Source organism: Rhinolophus sinicus, chromosome 17 (assembly GCF_057876585.1).
Source record: "Rhinolophus sinicus isolate RSI-liver-muscle chromosome 17, RSI-T2T, whole genome shotgun sequence".
NCBI lineage: Eukaryota > Metazoa > Chordata > Mammalia > Chiroptera > Rhinolophidae > Rhinolophus > Rhinolophus sinicus.
Genome location: NC_142517.1, coordinates 122555328 through 122577311, shown reverse-complemented (window position 1 = coordinate 122577311; position 21984 = coordinate 122555328). Strand labels below are relative to the sequence as shown.

The 21984-nt window shown below is 43.0% G+C and overlaps 1 protein-coding gene across 2 annotated transcripts in view; it reads left to right on the top strand.

Moving 5' to 3' along the window:
• CFAP221 (cilia and flagella associated protein 221) overlaps positions 1-21984 on the top strand; it is a 104693-nt gene that overhangs the window by 63093 nt on the left and 19616 nt on the right. For both annotated transcript variants that reach the window (XM_074335277.2, XM_074335274.2), the window contains exons 13-19: positions 4745-4834; positions 6173-6271; positions 9749-9854; positions 11146-11279; positions 13278-13358; positions 14097-14204; positions 14294-14428. In XM_074335277.2, the coding sequence (XP_074191378.2) occupies positions 4745-4834; positions 6173-6271; positions 9749-9854; positions 11146-11279; positions 13278-13358; positions 14097-14204; positions 14294-14428 (753 nt within the window). The remainder of the gene's footprint in view (positions 1-4744; positions 4835-6172; positions 6272-9748; positions 9855-11145; positions 11280-13277; positions 13359-14096; positions 14205-14293; positions 14429-21984) is intronic.

The window sequence follows — 21984 nt, the reverse complement described above, 5'->3', positions numbered from 1 at the left end:
TTTCTCCCTTTAGTTCTGTTAGTAGTTGCTTGGGATATATTTCCGTGCTCCCTGATTGGGGGCATAAATATTGATGACTGTTATGTGTTGTTGTATAGTCCCCTTTACCATTATGAAATGTCCATCTTTGTCTCTTGTTACCTTTTTCACCCTGAAGTCTGTTTCATCTGACATCAGTATAGCTACACCTGATTTTTCTCTGGATACCATTTGCTTGGAGTGTCAATTTCCACCCTGTCACTTTGAGTCTATGCTTGTCCTTGCAGCTGAGATGCGTCTCTTGGAGACAGCATATGGTTGGGTTTAGTTTTTTGATCCAATCTGCTAGTCTGTGCCTTTTTATTTGTGAGTTCAGTCCATTTAAATTTAGGGTGATTATTGATATGTGAGGATTTCCTATCATTCTGTCTTTAATTTTCTTGTAAGACTGTGTCTCCATTGTTTCTTTGCCTTTTTGTTGTTGTATATTATTTCTGTGTGGTGGTATTCTATGATGTTTCCCTCTGTTTCTTCTTTAATTACAGTATATATTTCAGTTCTGGATTTTGGGTTTTTTTTGAGTGGTTACCATTAAGTTTATGTAGAAGAAAGTTTGATATTTAGAGTGTCCCATTTTCTTCAGCATGCTTACTTTCTCCATTCCCATATTCCGGTTCAGGCTTTTTCTCTCCCTCTTGCTATGTTTTGGTTGCCACAAATTGTCCCTGTTTATGGTGGTTGAATAGCCTCTTGTAGTATTTCTTGTAGTGCAGGTCATGTATTGGAAAATTCCCTCAGCCTCTATATGTCTGGAAAGGACTTTATTCCTCCTTCATATCTAAAGGATATCTTTGCTGGATATATTATTCTTGGCTCATAATTTCTCTCTTTCAATAGTTTGAAAATTTGGTTCCATTTCCTCCTGGCTTGTGGAGTTTCTGCTGAAAAATCTGCTGATAATCTAACAGGCTTTCCTTTGTAGGTACTGTCTTCTTTTCCCTGGCTGCCTTGAGGATTCTTTCTTTGTCATTGATTTTTGGCAGCTTCAATACAATGTGCCTTGGAAAAGGCCTGTTGGGATTGAGGTAATTAGGTGTTCTATTTGCTCCTTGGATTTGAGGATCCAGTTCTTTCCACGAGATTGGGAAGTTCTCAGTAACTATTTGTTTGAATATGTTCTCTGTTCCCTTCTCTCTTTCTTCTCCTTCTGGTATGCCCATTATTCTTATATTGCTCTTTCTGATGGAGTCAGAAAGTTCTTGTAGAGTTCTTTCATTTCTTTTAAGTCTCAAGTCTCTTTCTTCTTCCTTCTGTGTCATTTCCAGGTTTCTATCTTCGATGTCACTGATTCTGTCCTCCATCTGGTCAACTCTACTATCTAAGCTGGCTTTTTAATTCTTAATTTCTTCTATTGAGTTCTTAATCTTCAGAAATTCCATTTGGTTCTTTTTAAAAATTTCAATCTCTTTGGTAAATTTTCATGTTGTTCTTTGATTGTGTTTCTGAGTTCATTAAACTGCATTTCTGTGTTTTCTTGCATCTTGTTGAGTTTTTTCAGAAATGTAATCTTGTATTCTCTGTCATTTAAGTCACATATTTCCATATCTTTAAGTTCATTTTCTGGAGACTTTTCACTTTCTTTCTGAGGTGTCTTATTGCCTTGGTTATTCATGGCAATTAATGATTTATTGTTTCTCTTCCTAGATGTGTACTGGAGTGGGTTCTGCAACAGGTTGATAGGAAGAGGTTGTTCTTTTGTTTTCTAGTACTTGTTGGTAGAATGTTTTATTTTCTCTCTGACTACAGCCCCTTTTCCTCTCTCACACTGTAGTGTTATGTTTTCTCTGCACTATTCCAGCTTCTCACACAATAGGGAGATTCCCTGGGAGACGGGCTTCTCCTCTGTTAACCGTTCGTCTAGGTCACAGGGCGCCGCATCAGTGTGGGGATGCAGAGAGCTTTTGAAGTTCCAAAACTCTTCCTGTACCAGATTCAGAGCCCGTGTGTTTCAGCAGTTCTGTTTACTCTGCAGGGATCCACCCAGATAGGTGGGGCCAAGGGCGGGGTGAGTTGTGAGAGGTGGCCCAGAGCAATGGGCGACCACCACCACAGCCGGTCCTGCTTCCACAGCTCCCTCCCCATTGCCGGAACTAGTTAGGCTGCTAATTTGTGTCTGTGGACCACAATTCTCAGGAGTGCAAATTTTCTGTTGTTTTGATCTGACACTGCTACTGTTTCGCTTCTAGCACCGGGCAGGTGGGGGCGGGGCGAGCTCTGGGAGGGGAGGGAGGGGGCGGCTAGTCTCAGTGCCTAAGGCTCCGTTCTCTGCTCGGCAGTGCGGGCTTAAACCACCGTTTTCAGCCTTCTTCCCTCAGTCCTCTCTCCGAGGTCTCTGCCGTGAGCGTTGGGTTCAGCCATGTTATATGCTGCCCCCTCAGCCCCGTGGGCCACAAGCGGAGCCCTAGCAGTCCGAGTTCTTCCCTCTCCCGCAGCTGCGGTAGTTCCGGGAAGCAGCGAGCTCGGCGCACTGAGCTGGGTCTGCGTCCTCGCCCGCGCGGCTCCGTCTCCTCACTTCTCCGTTTCCTCCTCCCCCGCTCACGCGATTCTCCCACCTTTAGGTGAATTCAGTAGTGGGCCTCTTCGTGTTGCCTGTCTACTGTGCAAGGAGTCCTTTGTGGAGTTTTTGTTGTTCGATTCTTTGTAAATTCCAGGGGAGCTTTACAGAGGCTCACCTCACGCCGCCATTCTGATGACGTCACTCCTTATTTTTAACCTTTTAAGCCGCAATTACTTTTGCACCCACCTAATAGCTTGAGAAAGACAGTAGCTCTATGCAGGAACTCTAGAGAATGTCATGATTTCAAAGGAGACAGAGGAGATATGGTTGGGAGGTCAGGGGACCCAGAGGAGCAGACAAAGCAGACACAGTGGGGTCAGTGAAGGGCAAAGAGGGTTCCAGGATAATGAGGCCACTGGAGGTCCTTGTGTGCCTCAGTGACAGCAACCCCAGTAGACTTGAGCCTGGAAAAACACCATTTTAACGGCTCGATGAATGTGCAGAAGTGAGTAGATGGTTTCTTGAGATGAGCCGGGCAAAGAATAATGGATGGACCCTTCTTTAGAAAGGGTGAGATGTCAAGGAAGGGATTTTTATTTGGAAGACTTGAGCATGGCTGAGGGCAAAGAGCCATCGCAGAGGAAAAGGTTGAAGAAGCTTGGGGGGAGGCCATGGTCAGAGGGAAAGCTTGTCTTTGAACAGGAGGAAGGACTGGAGAAGGCCGAGTAAAGAAGGACGGTGGTATCATCAGGTGTGCATGCAGACAGAGCGGCTGACAGATGCATGCGGCCTTATCTTCCTGGACGATACAGGAAGCAAGGCCAGCTGCAGACACTGGGCAACAGGGACTAGAGAGAGGCTTTCAGGAGATACGGAGCGAGCAGGAAAGGAGCTGCCGCATCCTCACTATCAATCCCAGGACGAGTAGCAGGATGAGCAGGCCACCCTGACGCCCCAGTGTAGTTAGAGAGCAAGTGTTACAGGGACCCTGTTGTGTGTGCCCAGGACGTTTCATCTGGCTGCTGAATCCTGGCAGGTGACCCAGTGGTGAGGCACACCTGGAGGCCCAAGGTGTATGGCAGAAACATGTGAAAAAGAGAGAGGGAGAGGATGTGGAGGGAGTTGGCCTCATAGCTGGTGGCACAAACCATTAAGCACGATGAGCTTTTACTCAGGGGACATGATCGATAATGCTAAATGCTGAAATGTTCATCATCAAGCATTCTTAATAAGACATAGGAATTTACCTCCTTTTTCTTCTAGCTAACAGCCTGTTTGCCAGTCCCTCTTTTTAATTGCCTGTTTTATTTTACTTTTCGTGGTGGTGGGGGTCTGGGTCTCTTCCCACAAAATCTGTATTTTGGACCTAAGGTCCACAATCTCAAACTCAACTTCCTGACATGTGCAAATCAGAGTCAACTGCTGACCACCTGGTGACAATAATACAACCCTTCCTTCTGAATAAGGTGGTGATGTAGTGATCAGAATAGATTTCTTCTCGTTAAGTCTTGAAAAATGATTGTGAATAATGTACCTAAGAGCCAAGCTAGTTTTGGAAGTTACCCAACAAACAATAAAAACCACAGATAAGCAAAAATAAACAAGTATTTGCAGTATGCATGGTCCTCTTTTCTATGGAAGCAGGCGTGTGTAGACACTTATCCGAGTCCAGCCAGCCTTCCCTGGAAGTGACGCATGGCTCATGGGGAATAGAAAAGAGAGCTCAGGGGTACTGAGGAAGCAGGCATTGGAAGGGGAACAGCCTGGGGTGCAGGAAAGGGGCAGACCCTGTCAACCTCCACCACCCAGGAAAGGAGGGGGAGTCATGTGCCTTTGTTAAAACCTGGTTAATCAGCTCTGAGAATCTCAAACCGTCACTGGGACATGACATTTCTGTTAAATGAAAACTCGGTTTCCTAAAGTCTTTTTGGTGACTTCTAAATGCCTTGGAAATAATTTCCAGACACTCTCCCCCAGTTACAAAAAGAAGGTATTTGGGTTTGTGTTTCTGTTAAAAACTCCCTGTGTTTAAACAGTGAGTATAATTACAATGATCATTTTAACCTACTTCTGTCGCTACCACTCCCAACAGAAACTTCTTGGGCGGGTTTGACCAATTGCATGACGGTTTCTAGCAGTTTGAAAGAGAAATAAAACTTATGTGCATTTGTATTCAATTTTAATATTTTCAATGATTTAAAAACTCAGCTGGATAGAGGAGATCCTGTTTTGGATGAGGAATTTCAGCGACTGAAGACAGAAGTTAACCACAAACGGGTTGTTCACAATCTAGAAGAAGTGGGTAACTTTCCTTTATTTGGAATGTAATTATTGGCACCTCTTACTTTTAAATGCTTACTTTTAAAATGCTAAACAATTTTAAAGCAATCCTTTTAGCAAGAGATATTTAATTTTTAGTATGCTTATGTTTTCAGAGTTTTTTTTACTACATATTCCCAAGTAAAGCACCAAAACTCGTAATTAATGTTCCCCTTGAAATTAACGGCATTACATGTTTTGGCTTCTCCTTCCCACCTGGCTACTTTCTCCTTCTTGGTTTCATTTTCTGTTTTCCTTTGCTCTCCATGCCCCTGTCTGCAGGTCCTCGGGGGTGGGGTGGGGGGTGTCCCTGGGCCTCTGTTCCTTGACCCTCCCCTTAGTGGGAAAGAAACAAGACAGGAAGTCAGAAGCCAGAGTTCTGGTCCCAGCTGTACCACTGATTTGGGACCTGGGGAAAGCCCTCTGAGACTTATGCCTCAGTGTTCCTCAAAGGTAAAATGGGAATAGTAGCCCCTCCACCTGAATATCTGCAGCCACGTGATAGTTTCAAGTTAAACCCCAACTTCTAATCTTAACAATGAACAATTTCTTCCTAATCTCCCCACCTCCATCGTTCTCACTTTTCTTGTCTGGGTTTGCCACATCTGAGTATTTTTACCTCTTTTTTCTCCCCCACATTTAATCTGGCCACCAGTCTTACCAGTAGCTTTCCCACAAGGCCATATCAAAGTCCAACCTTCATGTCTGACCCCAAGTAATCCAACAGGGTGTTTGTTTGTGTATCTGCGCCTCCTCCCTCTCCTCTCCAGCCCACTGCTTGTGCTAATGTGACACTCATTCATTTCTGATGCCTGTTTCTTCATATTGCTTCCCTGCTCAAGAATCTACATGGCCTGAGGCTCTGTCTGGCCTCAGTACGTCCCCAGGATCTGCGCACACTTGTGTCCACCACATGCAGACTCTTGCTGGCACTGGGGGGCAGGGCTGAGCAAAGCAGCCGTTCTCCACCGGGCATCATCTAGTCTGTTCCTGCCCATTCTGGAGGCAGTGCCAAGCACCCTGCACATGGGACTAAGATCCGTGTGACCTTATTCTTCTTCCTCAGGGTCGCATGAGTTTGCTTGTGCTCCTTAACTAAACTGTAAATTTCTTAAAACCTAAAGCTTCCACTTTTGGCCCCCAACCCAAGACGTGTTCCCTATAATGCCACGTACACTCAAAGTGCTTCATAAATGCTTATTATAATATATGGCAGGACAAATAAGTAATAACTAAAGTTGGGCTCAAACTCTAAAATATTTGTATTAAATGCTTTAAAATTTAAATCAAAGACGTGCCTATGTTTTATGTTCACAGAAAATCAAGGAATTTCATCCTAATTTTGATCCACTCACAAATAATACTTGGGTCAATAGGTTCAGGGCCCAAAGACGGTTTCAACAAGTAGCACGCAAGGTAAGTCTCAGCACCAGATTGAAATTTTAACTTGTTTAGTCCTCAGCACAAGGAAATCAAACAATGAGTTTTTTATAACAGCTTTATTGAGATATAATTCACACACTATAAAATTCACTCTTGTAAAGTGTACAATTCAGTAGTTTTTAGTATAGTCACAGAGTTGTGCAACCATCACCACTATCTAATTTTAGAACATTTTTATCACCACAAAAAGAAACCTGGTTTCCATTAGCAGGCACACTCCATCCCCCAGGCCCTGGCAACCGCTAATCTACTCTCTGTTTCTATGGATTTGTCTGTTCTGGACATTTCATATAAATGGAATTATACAATACCTGGCCTTTTGTAACTGGCTTCTTTCCCTTAGTGTGTTTTCAAGGTTCATCCATGTTATAGCATGTATCAGTACTTCATTCCTTTTTATGGCTGAATACTGTCTCATTGTATGGATAGACCACATTTTGTTTACCATTCAGCAACTGGAAAACATTTGGGTTGTTCTCACTTTGTGCCTATTATGAATAATGATGCTGTGAACATTTGTGTGCAAATTTGTAGACATGTTTTCAGTTCTCTTGGGTACATACACTGGGGAGTACAATTGCTAGGTTATGTGGTAGCTCTACAACAGTATGATGTTGATCAGTGATTTCTAGAGAGAACACCCGAGAAGTCCTGTGGGATCTTGTCTCTAACTTCAGGCTTATGGCTTCCCTGTCAAGATGTGTCATCTCACTTCTGTGGGTTCTTTGCCCTCCCACTGGGTTTCCGCCTAGCACATTGCTAATGTGGCTTCCTGTGATCAGGATCGAATGAAAACTTCTTGTCCTCTATTGCCAATAAAGGGCAGAAAGTGGCTCCCTGGTCTGGCTGCAGCCACACCAATCCAGCTACCCCCGTCTCTACGTTGTCCAGTCTTCAGCTTTCAAACACACCAGCTCATTCCCTACTCCGACCCTGTGTTTCTGCTCTGCCCTTCAACTGACAGGCCATCCCATCTCCCCTCCATCTGTCCACACCTGTTCTTTGGGCCAACTCAAGTCTACCTTTCCTCCAAGAAATAGTCCCTGTAAGCTTTAGCCCTGGGTGCCGCTTGCATCTCATTCTACTTGAGTGTGGCTTCCTTGGGAGCCGGGGCAGAGCCACTCCTCAAGCAGGCGACAGCAATGGTTATTTGAATTCTGGAACCAGGTTGCCTGCCCATAATTCTTTTTTTTTTTTTTTTAAAGATTTTATTGGGGAAGGGGAACAGGACTTTATTGGGGAACAGTGTGCACTTCCAGGATTTTTCTCCAAGTCAAGTTGTTGTCCTTTCAATCTTAGTTGTGGAGGGTTCTGTTCAGCTTCAAGTTGTTGTTCTTTCAGTCTTAGTTGTGGAGGGTGCAGCTCAGCTCCAGGTCCAGTTGCCGTTGCTAGTTGCAGGAGGCACAGCCCACCATCCCTTGCGGGAGTCGAACCAGCAACCTTGTGGTTGAGAGGATGCGCTCCAACCAACTGAGCCATCCGGGAGGCAGCTCAGCTCAAGGTGCCGTGTTCAATCTTAGTTGCAGGGGGCAGAGCCCACCATCCCTTGCGGGACTCGAGGGATTGAACTGGCAACCTTGTGGTTGAGAGCCCACTGGCCCATGTGGGAATCGAACCAGCAGCCTTCGGAGTTAGGAGCACGGAGCTCTAATTTAGCCACCAGGCCGGCCCCTGCCCATAATTCTTGATGCTACTTCTTATAGCTTTCTGATCCTGGACAAGTCACAGAACCTCTGTGCCTTAGTTTCTTCACCTGCACCTGAGGATAACAGTAAGACCTGCCTCGTAGGGTTACTGTGAAAATGAAATGAGTGAATGTGTAGAAGGGACTAAAAGTTTATGGTACAGGTTATCTTTCAAGCAGTGCTTTAGGCCTGGACTGATGACAGTCTAGGCGAAGAGGGACAGAGCTTGCTTCACCGGTGACCTACTCACTGACCTCCAAAGCTCTAGAGAACCGGAGTCCCTGCTGAAGTTTTGTCTGGTGGGCTCTGTATATGTGCAGAACTGAGTGGCCATAGAATGCTCGGTGTGGGGAAGAAAGGGGCAGAAAGAGGAAGCACAAAACTGTGCTCCGAGGGAGAATAGCACAGCTGTCACCAGTAGGCAAACAACAGCAAGTCACGGGCTGGGCTGGCTTCCCACTAGTGAAACACGCCCACCAGGGTAAGAAAAGTATTGTATTGTCAGCAGTCATGTGCTTTGCTCTGAGTGAGGTCTCATTCTTTTCCTCGCACACCCTGCAAGTACTGTCAGTTCAGAACAGTATGTTCCCAGTCTGATGACTTCCTGCCCTCTCCCCAGCTCAGTCACAGCTCTGTCACCTCCTGCCTGAAAGCCTGCAGCAGGCGTCCCTGCTTCCCATCCCCAGGCAGCAGCCAGAGTAGGATCCCACAGCTGAAAGATGGTACCTCTTCCTGGTAAGACCCTCCCAAGGCTTCCCATTACAATTAGAATCCAATGCACAATTGTTATCAAGGCTACAAGACCATACTACATTTCTCCCTGTCCCTTCAACAAGTCTCATTTGTCCCCGAATCAGGATCTTTGTACTTGCTGGTTCCTCTGCTCAGGAATCTCTTCCCAAGATCATGGTCTTCTCATCATTTAAGTCTCAGATCAAATCTCACCCCCTCAGAAAGTTCTTCCCTAATTATCCTTGTATAAATGCCAGGCCGCCCCTTCCTAGCCCGAGTCATGCCCTCGTGCATTTTACTCTCTTATTTTCTTCATGGTATTTACCTTGTTTATTTGTTTACGTGTTACTGGCATCCACTCCACCCGCGCCGCCTTGGAATATCAGCTCCGCGCAAGCTGCTATTTGTTTGTCTCCGCTGCATCTCCAGCACCTTGCACAGACCTGGCCACAGAATAGCCACGTCATAATATCTGTTAAATGGAAAAGTCCTTTACAGGATGGAAAGCAGTGTTACTCATGGAATGAATGGTCCTTTCAGCCGCAGCTCTGTGCACAAGTAGACTCACTTCCAGTAGCATTTGCTCTAAATGCAAAGAAAAGTGATGTACAGTGAGCATTGCCCATGACCCACAGCTCTATTTCTACAGAATGGTCCATTTAGTTTGTCCTTCAACTCTGAAAATAACACAGCAGGAACAGTGCTACTCAAATACAACAAAAATAAAAAGAATGTAGAAATAGTCTTTCTTTCTTCTCTGAAAATATAAGAAAACTGGGTCTCGTAAATTGGGTGGCACAAGGCTAGGTGACAACCTGGTCTTTTTTTGTATCAGGCAAGTCGACATTGCCCTGACCTTGAAGTCCCTGTGACCTGGGTCTAGGGCAGCATGTTCCTCTCCTCTCCTGGTGAATTCCGACTTAGGACGGTGGCATTAGTCCTTGGCTGTGGTTGCAGAAAGTGAATTAAATTGAATGCCAAAATAAGCATGTGCCAATTAATCATTGGAAATCGTTATTCTTTCTAATTCCAGGTCATGGTTCATCAACGATTACTCAAAATGCTGGGCGCTGTTCGTGACATGGACAGAGAGACCACAGTCAGAAGGCTCAGCCACGGAAGACAGTGGGTAACGCGAGGTAAGCTGCAGTTGGGAAGTACTGAAGCTTCAACCAGTAGTCCTCTGAGCATGAGCTTTCTTTATAATGAAGTTAGCTGTGTGGAAATACAAAATTTTCGTAAATCACAGATATTCATTTTCTATGGGTGCTGTAACCAATCACCATAAACTAGTGTCTTCAAACAACACAAATTTATTATCTCGCAGTTCTAAAGGTCAGAAATCTAAAATCAGGATGTCAGCAGGGCTGGTCCCTTCCAGAGGCTCCAGTGGAGAATGTGTCCTGGCCTTTTCCAGCTTCCAAAGCCTGCCTGTGTGGCTTGGCTTACAGCCACTTCCTCAGGTCACTCTGCCCTCTTGCTTCAATCGTCACATCTTCTCTAACTCTGACCCTCCCGCCTCCCTCGTATAGGGACCCTATGATTACACTGGGCCCACCTGGAGAAGCCAGGACCCTCTCCCTATCTCAAAATCCTTAATCATATCTGCAAAGTCCCTTTAACCATGCAAGGTGACATAGTCACAGGTTCTGGGGAATAGAACATAGACATCTTTGGGGGGCCGTTATTCAACCTACGATGTGACATAAAGCAGACCTCCACACCAGCTTTGGCTGAAATACCTGCCCAGCTGATAATGCACAAGGCTGACCAATCTAAGTTGTAATGTCTGTGAAGTCTGGCCGTGGTTCCCCTCCTCTTTTGTGCCCTCTTCTCTCTCATCACCAGAGAGACTAAGATAGTCGGCACTTATACTCGTCGATTGATTGGCTAGATCTGGTGTTATCTTACCCTAGCATTTGCACATAAAGCTTTTATCTCATATTACCTTCCCATTTAAAGGAATTCCAATCCTCTGATCCTCAGGTTGACTGGGGCTGTCAGAGGCCCACTCTCAGTAGCTTCTGGAAGCCCAACAGCCATACCACCAGCTTCTCCCAAAATATGTATTTCCAATCTGTGGCTCACACGCAGACCCGCAGGCAGGCGCTGGTGCTTTCAGACCCTTCCTCTCTTCCCGAGCCCAAGCTCCTGAGCCTGGCTCAGGCTTCCCTGTCCTCCTTGAGCAGCAGCTTTTTGGAAGTAAAAATAAAACAATATTTTAAAACAATTGGAGAAGAGGTTGAGGTAAAGAACAAAGTGGATACTAAAAATGAGACTATATACATACATACGTAGATACTCTTTTTGAAATGGCATGTAGCAGGTACCCACTAAATGGTGTGTGGGAAATACACAACTGAAGATGGTGGTGTCACATGAAAACACCTTAAGAACCCCCAAAAGTGCTGTTTTGTTTTTCCCTTATAGACAAGAATCCCTCCAAATTCCAACCGCTGAAGACCAGTGAAGACGATTATTCCTGCCAGTTCTCCGTGTCGCCCAGTCAAGTGCTGCCCTTCGCCTTCCCATCCCACGATCCTCCCCAGGCCTCTGACGAGTTGGTGGGTGCTGCTGGGTAGTGGGGCGGGGGCCAGGCATGATCAGACGGCCATCAGGCAGATACCGAGGCAAGCCCTGAGAGGCTCCCAAGGGAGACCTATGTATGCCCAGGGAATTGTGACCAATAGGAAACCAGGGTCACCTACTGCCCCCTACCTGGCACCTGAAATACCTGTGCAGAGCTTCCTGATAGCGTGGGCTGGGTCCTGCCAAGCCTGGAGCCCGGCAAGAGCACAGAGCCCCACTTGACTGCCCGGGAATTGAGCCTGAGAGCAGAAGGGCAGACAGAGAAACCAAACAGAGAACTGGCCTGGCCTGGGGAGGCAGGCCCTGCTCAGCTGAGCTCTTTGCTGCATGAGCAAATGGACAGGCCAGCAAAGGATGGCCCAGAGTCCAAACATCTAACGCATTACACTCATAATTCCAGTCTCTCTCTCTCTCTCTCTCTCTCTCTCTCTCTCTCTCTCTCTCTCTCTCTCTCTCTCTCTCTCGCAAGAGGTGTGACAGTTTATCTCTCTTGCCTTATGGGCACAATATAATAAAAATAATAGCATTATAATAAAAATAGTAGCCCTTATATTGCATTTACCATGAGTCAGGCAGGCAGTGTCTTAAATACTTCAGCTGTATCAGTTCATTTAAACTTCAACAAATCTACGTGCTACATTTCTCACCTTACAGATGAGGAGGAAACTGACATAAGGGCACATAGCCAGTAGCAAAATGTTTCCCAAGTTCACACAGTTAGCAATAAAAAGTGTGTTTAAATTGATATTGAAAGTGCACGTGTAAAAAAATGTTTTAATTTCAAAGAATAAACTTGGCATTCACATCCTATAACACGTATTAAGCATTGCAGGTTAATCTACTCAAGGATTACAGACTGACTTTAAAAATTCCATGTGTTTTCTGCATTAGATAATTAAATTACTTAAAAGGCTAGACTATTCAGTTCCTAGGAAATAATAAATCTGTGATGTTCAAGCAACAATAAACATCTGATACTCAGTAATTGATGGGGTGGATAGGATGAAAGAAATCACTGCTATGGAGCCCTTCTCATTCTTTTTGAATAGTTTGGAGCTTATATATTTAACTTGGTGCTTTCGTCAGTTCTGAAAGACGTGGCTGCTCAAGGTTGATGAAAAACAGACTGCTCAGCATTCCTGTCTGTAAAGAATTTTGTAATTCATTCCATGAATACTCTATTTCTTCAAGTCTAAGATCACTTTTTCAATATTTAGCTCTTCAAAATTGGGGAATGTCTTATAATTGATAGCATATCAGCACTGCATCATACTAAATTGCGGTGTCTTAGATTTGGGGAAATATAGTGTTTACTGAGTGCTCATCATATGGCAGGTGCTGTTCCAGGCTCTCTGGTCTGAGGCCCATCAGCATGCAGGTAGTTTATTACATAGTGCTTTGGGGGCTAGCACCTGTGGAAGGGAGGCGGCGGGAGCAGAAGTGGACAGAGAGAGAAGCAGGACTGCCGTCCTTCTTGACCAAGGCCTCAGCTAAACTCATGAGCAGCACCGATGCCGGGACAAGAGCGTGAGAGGCCCAGCCTTCACACCTTTGCTTCATCCTGTCCTTGGAGGTGGGCTGCCCTCAGAGAGGTACATGACCTTGAGTGAGGCAGCTCCCATCAGCCAGGGCACGTCCTGAGGGGGGCGGACCTCTGAGAGGTGTTTGTATGAACAGGACTCCTAGCAGCTGGGGGAGTAAAACCTTCCAGCCTAAAGAGGATTCTGGGTGGCACCTTGTAGCATCCACAACAGTAGAAAATGAAAGAGAAATACACACACGAAGAGACATGTAGGAGGGGGTGACCAACGCTGCCTCGAGGCCCCACACATCCAGTAACAACTGTGGTTGTGGGGAGGGCTACTTTAAGAATACAACTGCTTACTTGACGTTCAAGATGTGTGGAAATAGAAGCACAGCCACTTTTGCTCAGTGTTGACTATGTGTCCATTTTTTGAATTTTCACATTTCAGGCTCCTGATGGCCTTGGACCAGTCCCCATTAAATCTGTAGAAATTCAAGTCAAGCACAGTCATTCCTTCCTCAAGCTGCAGGTCAGACCCGCCACATGGTATTTTAATCAGGTTTCTTATAGACTGAACGAAATACTCTTGAATTTGAATTGCATTATTTTATTAGTTTCTTCTATTATGGATTGGATTATGCTGTGTACCATACCGTGTATGTTTTTGTCCTGTGATTTAATGGTACGTGTGAGGTATAACAGAGTCTTTTTTCCTAATGTGGTTTATGGAACCAGGAGCCTCATTCTGTGGACGGACCGGATGTTATGCATACATGAGGCTCCCTGAACTACACATTAGGTTGGTGCAAAAGTACAACTGCAATTTTTACAATTATTTTTAACCTTTTAAACCGCAATTACTTTTGCACCAACCTAATATATTAAGAACTTTAAGAAAAAACCACAAGATGAAGTGAACAAAGTTAGTGAGCCTTTCTTGAGGTCTACGAGCACTTCTATTTTTGAAAATACAAATGTTTTAAACTGGAAAACCAGTGTCTGGGGTATTTCTGCACTTAAGCCACATGGTACAGGAGAGTAACTGTGAATACTCCTGCGTGCTGGAACCCTGCACAGGGCTTGGGGCTGGCACTATTCTCTCCAGAGCTGGTCAAACCAACAGTTGCCACCATCTGATGGTTACAATGGGCTGCTTGTTTTCCTTTCACCATCAGGCAGCTCGGAAATGCTGTCATTGAGAATAGGTCCCACTAAATGGTCCTGGGCTTTTAAGGATCTTCAGTCAGTCATTTTCTTTTGCCCTCAGGTTCCTCAACTGTACAAAATTAAGGGGTATCAGCCATTCTGTGTCCAGAGGTCTTCAACAAGTTACAGACCTCAAAAGCTTGCTCGAGCCCTGAGGCAAGGAGCTGAGGTAATTCATCCCCACCTTCAGGAATTGCCCTCACTTCTCCCCTCTTTTCCTGGCATCAAGACTGACATGCTGCCTTGGTCCCTGCACAGGATGAAGCCACCACTGTCATTGCCCTGCCGAAGCAGGATGCCACCCCTCAGTTCCCTGACAAGACCTCAGTCTTGAGCATGAAACCACCTGAGGCCTTAGCTGTGTCTCCAGATTATGACCCACTTTATATTTTTGTAAGTGGCAGAATTCTTGTGTTCTATGTTCCTTTATTTCAGCAGATAGTTTATAAGAAAACAGAAGAATTAATTGGGAATATTTTTCTCTCTTTGGAATGTCAAAGTTTAAACAATATCTCATCTTTGAAATTGCTTGCCAGCATGTATTGCTTGGAGAATATCAATGTTTCTGTCTTTTAAATATTTCAGAATTTATTTTTATGACAATGGCTTTGTAACCTTTTCTAATTATATAATATACAGGTACATATACAGAGGGTGCCAAAAAATGAATACACATTTTAAGAAAGGAAAACTGTATTAAAATTGTAATACTTAGTATATACTGATAACGAAAGATGAATACAAGTCATGTTTGACTCCTGCAATTACAAGAGGTGCTCAGAGTGGTTACCATCAGCATCCAGACACTTCTGATTATGGCACACTACTGCTTGAGCAGCACTGACTAAAGTGTCCACTTGTGTACATTTTTTTTGGCACCCCTGGTATATGTACATGTATATGTATGTATACGTATACATACATATAATGTTTTTAAAAATGAGAAAGAAAATATCATGACAGAGAAAGTCAAATTACCCCAAACTCCATCACTCAGAGCTCCGTTGATCCTTTATTCCATCCTTGCGCAGTGTAGCCCTTCCGTACTCATTCCTCTGCCTCCCAGATTTCTCTGTTCTGCTTCGTTTCTGTAGCCACACTTGACTACCCTCCCTGAAGCACACCTTAACCATGCCACTCTCCTCGATATTCTTCACTGACCCCATTTTCTACCAAATTAAGTCCAAGCTCCTGACTATGCGAAGCCGATCATAAAATCCCAGCCTCATTCTTCCCTGTTCCCCTGCATATCTCTGCCAAACTTTGTGTGCTTTCCTCCCATCACCAGTCCTTTGCTTACTCTGATCGGCCCTCATGGGTTTCCCTCTTCTACTATTTCCGGTTACCCAAGTCCCAAGTGACTGGAATCCAGACGGGAAATCTGATGAGGTTCTATGTAATAATGGAGTCATCAGTGAAATACAGGAGTTGCCCAAGTTATGGGCCTTTTCTTTTTTTTTAAAGAAAACACACACAGAGAATTAAAGAACCTCAGACATTAATTGAGAAAGTCTCTTTTGTGACAATATCCAAGTATGAATCTGTATCTTTATTGTGGACAGAGATGCTGAGAGTCACACTCAGGGTCACTTAGCCAGTTAGTAGGAGAGCTGGAACTGTTTCCTTCTTTCTCTGAATTATACTGCTTTCCTATAGAGAGCTGCGATGTTTGTGGCTTGGCCATAATGGGGCATTTTCTTGTCATCTCATCATTTGAAGAGAATGTTCCTCAAAGATATAGAATTGTAGAGCTGAGATAACCTCACAGGACATTTAACTTAGTAATTTTCCAACTTCTTTTAGCACCAAAACCCTCTCAACAGCTGAAATTTTACACAGAAAGGCAAAATGTAAAATAGATAAAGTTCTAGTTTCTGGGATGGCAGTAGGTTCTCCTGAAGGGGGTACCCTGTAAAACCCTGGGGTTCCCCACAGCAAGATTTGAAAACCACTCTTCAGTTTCTTATCCCCCCTACCCACTCACTACCATCCCCTCATCGTTTTTAAAGTGAGAAAACTAGTCTAGACAAGTTAAGGGAATTTTTCCATAGTCACACTCATACTTCCGTGGAAAAGATCCATAGTTATTTATTACTTCATTAATTCCACAGATACTTAGGGTATGCCTTCTATGTATAGAATAGAAACCTGAGTATAGTGCAGTTCAGTAAAGGGACACAACAAACCTAAATATTTATCCACCTAATACCAGCTCTTCAAAATGTGTGAAATGAAAACTGATTGAATTGTAAAGGAAAAAATAGACAAATCCACAATTATAGTTGGTGATTTCAACTCCCCTCTCTCAATAACTGATAGAACAAGTAAACAGAAAATCAGTAAGGATATAAAAGACTTAATTACCACTATCAATTAACTTGACCTAATTGACATTGCTAGACACTCTACCAAAAACAAACAAACAAACAAACAATAAAATACAGATTCTCTTCAAGTGTACACTAAAGGTCTGCCAAGATAGACTATACTTTGGGTGACAAAACAAGGCTCAATAAAATTGAAAAGATTCAAATCATATAAAGTATTTTTTCTGACTTTGATGGACCAAGTCAGAAATAAATAGCATGAAAAATATCTAGAACCACACCCCCAAAATTTGAATGCTAATTAATATACTTTAACGTAGCCTAAAGGCCAAATAAGAAATCAAAAGAGAACATAGAAAATATTTTATTTGAATATAATGAAAACACAACACAAAAATGTTGTGGGAAATCTATAATACTATACACATACGTGAGAAAATAAGGTAGGTCTCAAGTTAATGTCTTCATCCACCACTTTAAGAAAATAAAAAGAAGAACAACAGATAAAAAACAAACTAAGCAGAGAGGAGAAATAATAAAGATCAGATTGAAAATCAATGAAATAGAAAACAGAAAATCGAGAGTTCCGGAAAAATGGCGGCGTGAGGTGAGCCTCTGTAAAGCTCCCCTGGAATTTACAACGAATCGAACAACAAAAACTCCACAAAGGACTCCCTGCACAGCAGACAGGCAACACGAAGAGGCCCACTACCGACTGAAATCACCTACAGGTGGGAGATTCGCGCGAGTGGAGGGAGGAGGAAAGGGAGAAGTGCGCGGAGACGGAACCGCGCGGGCGCAGGACGCAGACCCAGCTCAGTGCTCCGAGCTCGCTGCTTCCCGGAACTACCGCAGCTGCGGGAGAGGGAAGAACTCGGACTGCTAGGGCTCCGCCAGGGCTCCACAGGGCTGAGGGGACAGCATATAACACGGCTGAACCCAACGCTCACGGCAGAGACCTCGGAGAAAAGACTGAGGGAAAAAGGCTGAAAACGGTGGTTTAAGCCCGCACTGCCGAGCAGAGAACGGAGCCTTAGGCACTGAGACTAGCCGCCCCCTCCCTCCCCTCCCAGAGCTCGCCCCGCCCCCACCTGCCCGGTGCTAGAAGCGAAACAGTAGCAGTGTCAGATCAAAACAACAGAAAATTTGCTGTTTTGAGAACTGTGGACTGCAAACACAATTTCACAGCCCAACTAGTTCCAGCAAAGGGGAGAGAGCTGTGGAAGCAGGACCGGCTGTGGTGGTGGTCGCCGCCATTGCTCTGGGCCACCTCTCACAACTCACCCCGCCTCTGACCCCACCTATCTGGGCGGATCCCTGCAGGAGTAAACAGAACTGCTGAAACCTACGGGCTCTGAATCAGGAGCTGGAAGAGCTTTGGAACATCAAAAGCTCTCCGCATACCCACCGGGACACTGCGCCCTGTGACCTAGACGAACTATTAACAGAGGAGAAGCCCGTCTCCCAGGGAATCCCCCCAGTGTGTGAGAAGCTGGAATAGTGCAGAGAAAAAATAGCACTACCGTGTGGGAGAAGGAAAATAAGTTGCAGTTGGAGAAATAATAAAACATTCTACCAACAAGTACTGGCAAACAAAAGAAAGACCGCTTTCTATCAACCTGTTGCAGAAGCCACTCCTGTAGATGTCTAGGAAGAGAAATAGTAAACCAGTAATCGCCATGAATAACCAAGGCAACAAGATAACTCAGAAAGAAAGTGAAAAATCTCCAGAGAAGGCACTTAAAGATACAGAAATATGTGACTTAAATGACAGAGAATTCAAGATTGCAGTTCTGAAAAAACTCAACGAGATACAAGAAAACACAGATAGGCAGTTAAAGGAACTCAGAAACTCAATCAAAGAACAGAATGAGCATTTTACGAAAGAGATTGAAATCTTAAAAAAGAACCAAATAGAATTTCTGGAGATTAAGAACTCAATAGAAGAAATTAAGAATGAAATAACCAGCTTAGGTAGTAGAGTTGACCAGATGGAGCAAAGAGTCAGTGACATCGAAGATAGAAACCTGGAAATGACACAGAGAGAAGAAGAAAGAGACTTGAGACTTAAAAGAAATGAAAGAACTCTACAAGAACTTTCTGACTCCATCAGAAAGAGCAATATAAAAATAATGGGCATACCAGAAGGAGAAGAAAGAGAGAAGGGAACAGAGAATATATTCAAACAAATTGTCGATGAGAACTTCCCAAATTTGTGGACAGAACTGGACCCTCGAATCCAAGAAGCAAATAGAACACCTAGTTACCTCAATCCCAACAGGCCTTCTCCAAGGCACATTGTATTGAAGCTGTCTAAAATCAACGACAAAGAAAGAATCCTCAAGGCAGCCAGGGAAAAGAAGACGGTAACTTACAAAGGAAAGCCCATTAGATTATCATCAGATTTTTCAGCAGAAACTCTACAAGCCAGGAGGGAGTGGAACCAAATATTCAAACTATTGAAAGAGAGAAATCATGAGCCAAGAATAATATATCCAGCAAAGATATCCTTTAGATATGAAGGAGGAATAAAGACCTTTCCAGACATACAGAAGCTGAGGGAATTTTCTAATACACGACCTGCACTACAAGAAATACTAAAGGAGGCTATTCGACCACCATCAACAGGGACAATATGTGGCAACCAAAACTCAAAAAGGGGGAGAGTAAAGGCCTGAACCGGAATATGGGAATGGAGAGAGTAAGCGTGCTGAAGATAATGGAATACTCTAAATATCAAACTTTCTTTTACATAAACTTAAGGGTAACCACTCAAAAAAAATCCAGAACTGAAATATATACTGAAATAAGAGAAGAAACAGAGGGAAACATCATAGAATACCACCACACAGAAATAATAGACAACAACAAAAAGGCAAAGAAACAATGGAGACACAGCCTTACCAGAAAACTAAAGATAGAATGACAGGAAATCCTCACATATCAATAATCACCCTAAATGTAAATGGACTGAACTCACCAATAAAAAGGCACAGAGTAGCAGATTGGATCAAAAAACTAAACCCAACCATATGCTGTCTCCAAGAGACACATCTCAGCTACAAGGACAAGCATAGACTCAAAGTGAAAGGGTGGAAATTGACACTCCAAGCAAATGGTACCCAGAGAAAATCAGGTGTAGCCATAATGATATCAGATGAAACAGACTTCAAGGTGAAAAAGATAACAAGAGATAAAGATGGACATTTCATAATGGTGAAGGGGACTGTACAACAAGAAGACATAACAGTCATCAATATTTATGCCCCCAATCAGGGAGCACCGAAATACACCAAGCAACTACTAACAGAACTAAAGGGAGAAATTGACCAAAACACAATTATACTAGGGGACTTAACTACATCATTGACAGCTATGGATAGATCATCCAAACAGAAAATAAATAACGAAATAGTAGCCCTAAATGACACATTAGATGAAATGGACATAATTGACATTTATAGAGCACTTCATCCTAAAACATCAGACTATACATTCTTTTCTGGTGTACACGGAACATTCTCAAGGATAGACCATATATTGGGACATAAAATCAGTCTCAACAAATTTAAGAAGATTGAAATCATACCATGCATATTCTCTGATCACAAGGCTTTGAAATTGGATATCAACTGTAAAAAGAAAGCGGGAAAAAACACAAATACATGGAGATTAAACAACATACTTTTAAAGAAGGACTGGGTCAAAGAAGAAATTAGAGGAGAGATCAAAAGATACATAGAAACAAATGACAATGAAAATACATCCTACCAAAATTTCTGGGATGCAGCGAAAGCAGTTTTAAGAGGGAAATTTATCTCATTACAGGCCTATCTCAAGAAACAAGAAAACTCCCAAATAAATAACCTCATGTTACACCTTAAAGAACTAGAAAAAGAAGAACAAGTAAAACCCAAGGTCAGCAGAAGAAAGGAAATAATAAAAATTAAAGCAGAAATAAATGAAATAGAGAACAAAAAGACAATAGAAAAAATTAATGTGACAAAGAGCTGGTTCTTTGAAAAGATTAACAAAATTGACAAACCCTTGGCTAGACTTACTAAGATAAAAAGAGAGAAGACACTGATTAACAAAATCAGAAACGTAAAAGGGGAAGTTATCACGGACACCACAGAAATACAAAGGATCATCCAAGAATACTATGAAGGACTATATGCCATCAAATTCAACAACCTAGAAGAAATGGACAAGTTCTTAGAAACATATAGCCTTCCAAGGCTGAACCATGAAGAACTGGAAAATCTAAACAGACCGATCACCAGTAACGAAATTGAATCAGTCATCCAAAACCTTCCCAAAAGCAAAAGTCCGGGACCAGATGGCTTCACTAGTGAATTCTACCAAACCTTCAAAGAGGATCTAATACCAATTCTGCACAAACTCTTCCAAAAAATTGAAGAAGAGACAGTACTCCCTAACTCATTTTATGAGGCCAACATTACCCTGATACCAAAACCTGGTAAGGACAGCACAAAAAAAGAAAACTACAGACCAATATCTCTAATGAATACCGATGCAAAAATCCTAAATAAAATTCTAGCAAATCGAATACAACAATGCATTAAAAAGATTATTCATCACGACCAAGTGGGGTTCATCCCCGGGGCACAAGGATGGTTCAACATCCGCAAATCCATCAATGTGATACATCACATAAACAAAATAAAGGACAAAAATCATATGATTATATCAATTGATGCAGAAAAAGCATTTGACAAGATACAACATCCATTTATGATTAAAACACTTAATAAAATGGGTATAGAAGGAAAATACCTTAACATAATAAAGGCCATATATGACAAGCCCTCTGCTAATCTCATAATTAATGGAGAAAAGCTGAAGCCCTTTGCTCTACGTTCAGGAACACGACAGGGATGTCCCCTATCACCTCTGCTTTTCAACATAGTGTTGGAAGTCCTTGCCAGAGCAATCAGGCAAGAGAAAGAAATAAAAGGCATCCAAATTGGGAATGAAGAAGTTAAATTATCACTCTTTGCAGATGACATGATGCTATATATAGAAAACCCTAAAGACTCCACCAAAAAGCTACTAGAAACAATCAACGAATACAGTAAAGTTGCCGGCTACAAAATCAACGCACAAAAGTCCATTGCCTTCCTATATACTAACAATGAAATCTCAGAAAAAGAAATACAAAAAACAATTCCTTTTGCAATTGCAGCAAAAAGAATAAAATACCTAGGAATAAACTTAACCAAGGATGTGAAAGACCTATATGCTGAAAACTATAAGACATTTTTGAAAGAAATTGAAGAAGACACAAAGAAATGGAAAGACATTCCATGCTCATGGATTGGAAGAATCAACATAGTTAAAATGGCCATATTACCCAAAGCAATATACAGATTCAATGCAATCCCCATCAAAATCCCAATGGCATATTTTAAAGAAATAGAACAAAAAATCATCAGATTTGTTTGGAACCACAAAAGACCCCGAATAGCCAAAGCAATCTTAAGAAAAAAGAACTATAATGGAGGTATCACACTTCCTGACTTTGGCCTGTACTACAGGGCCACAATAATCAAAACAGCATGGTATTGGCAGAAAAACAGACACATAGACCAATGGAATAGA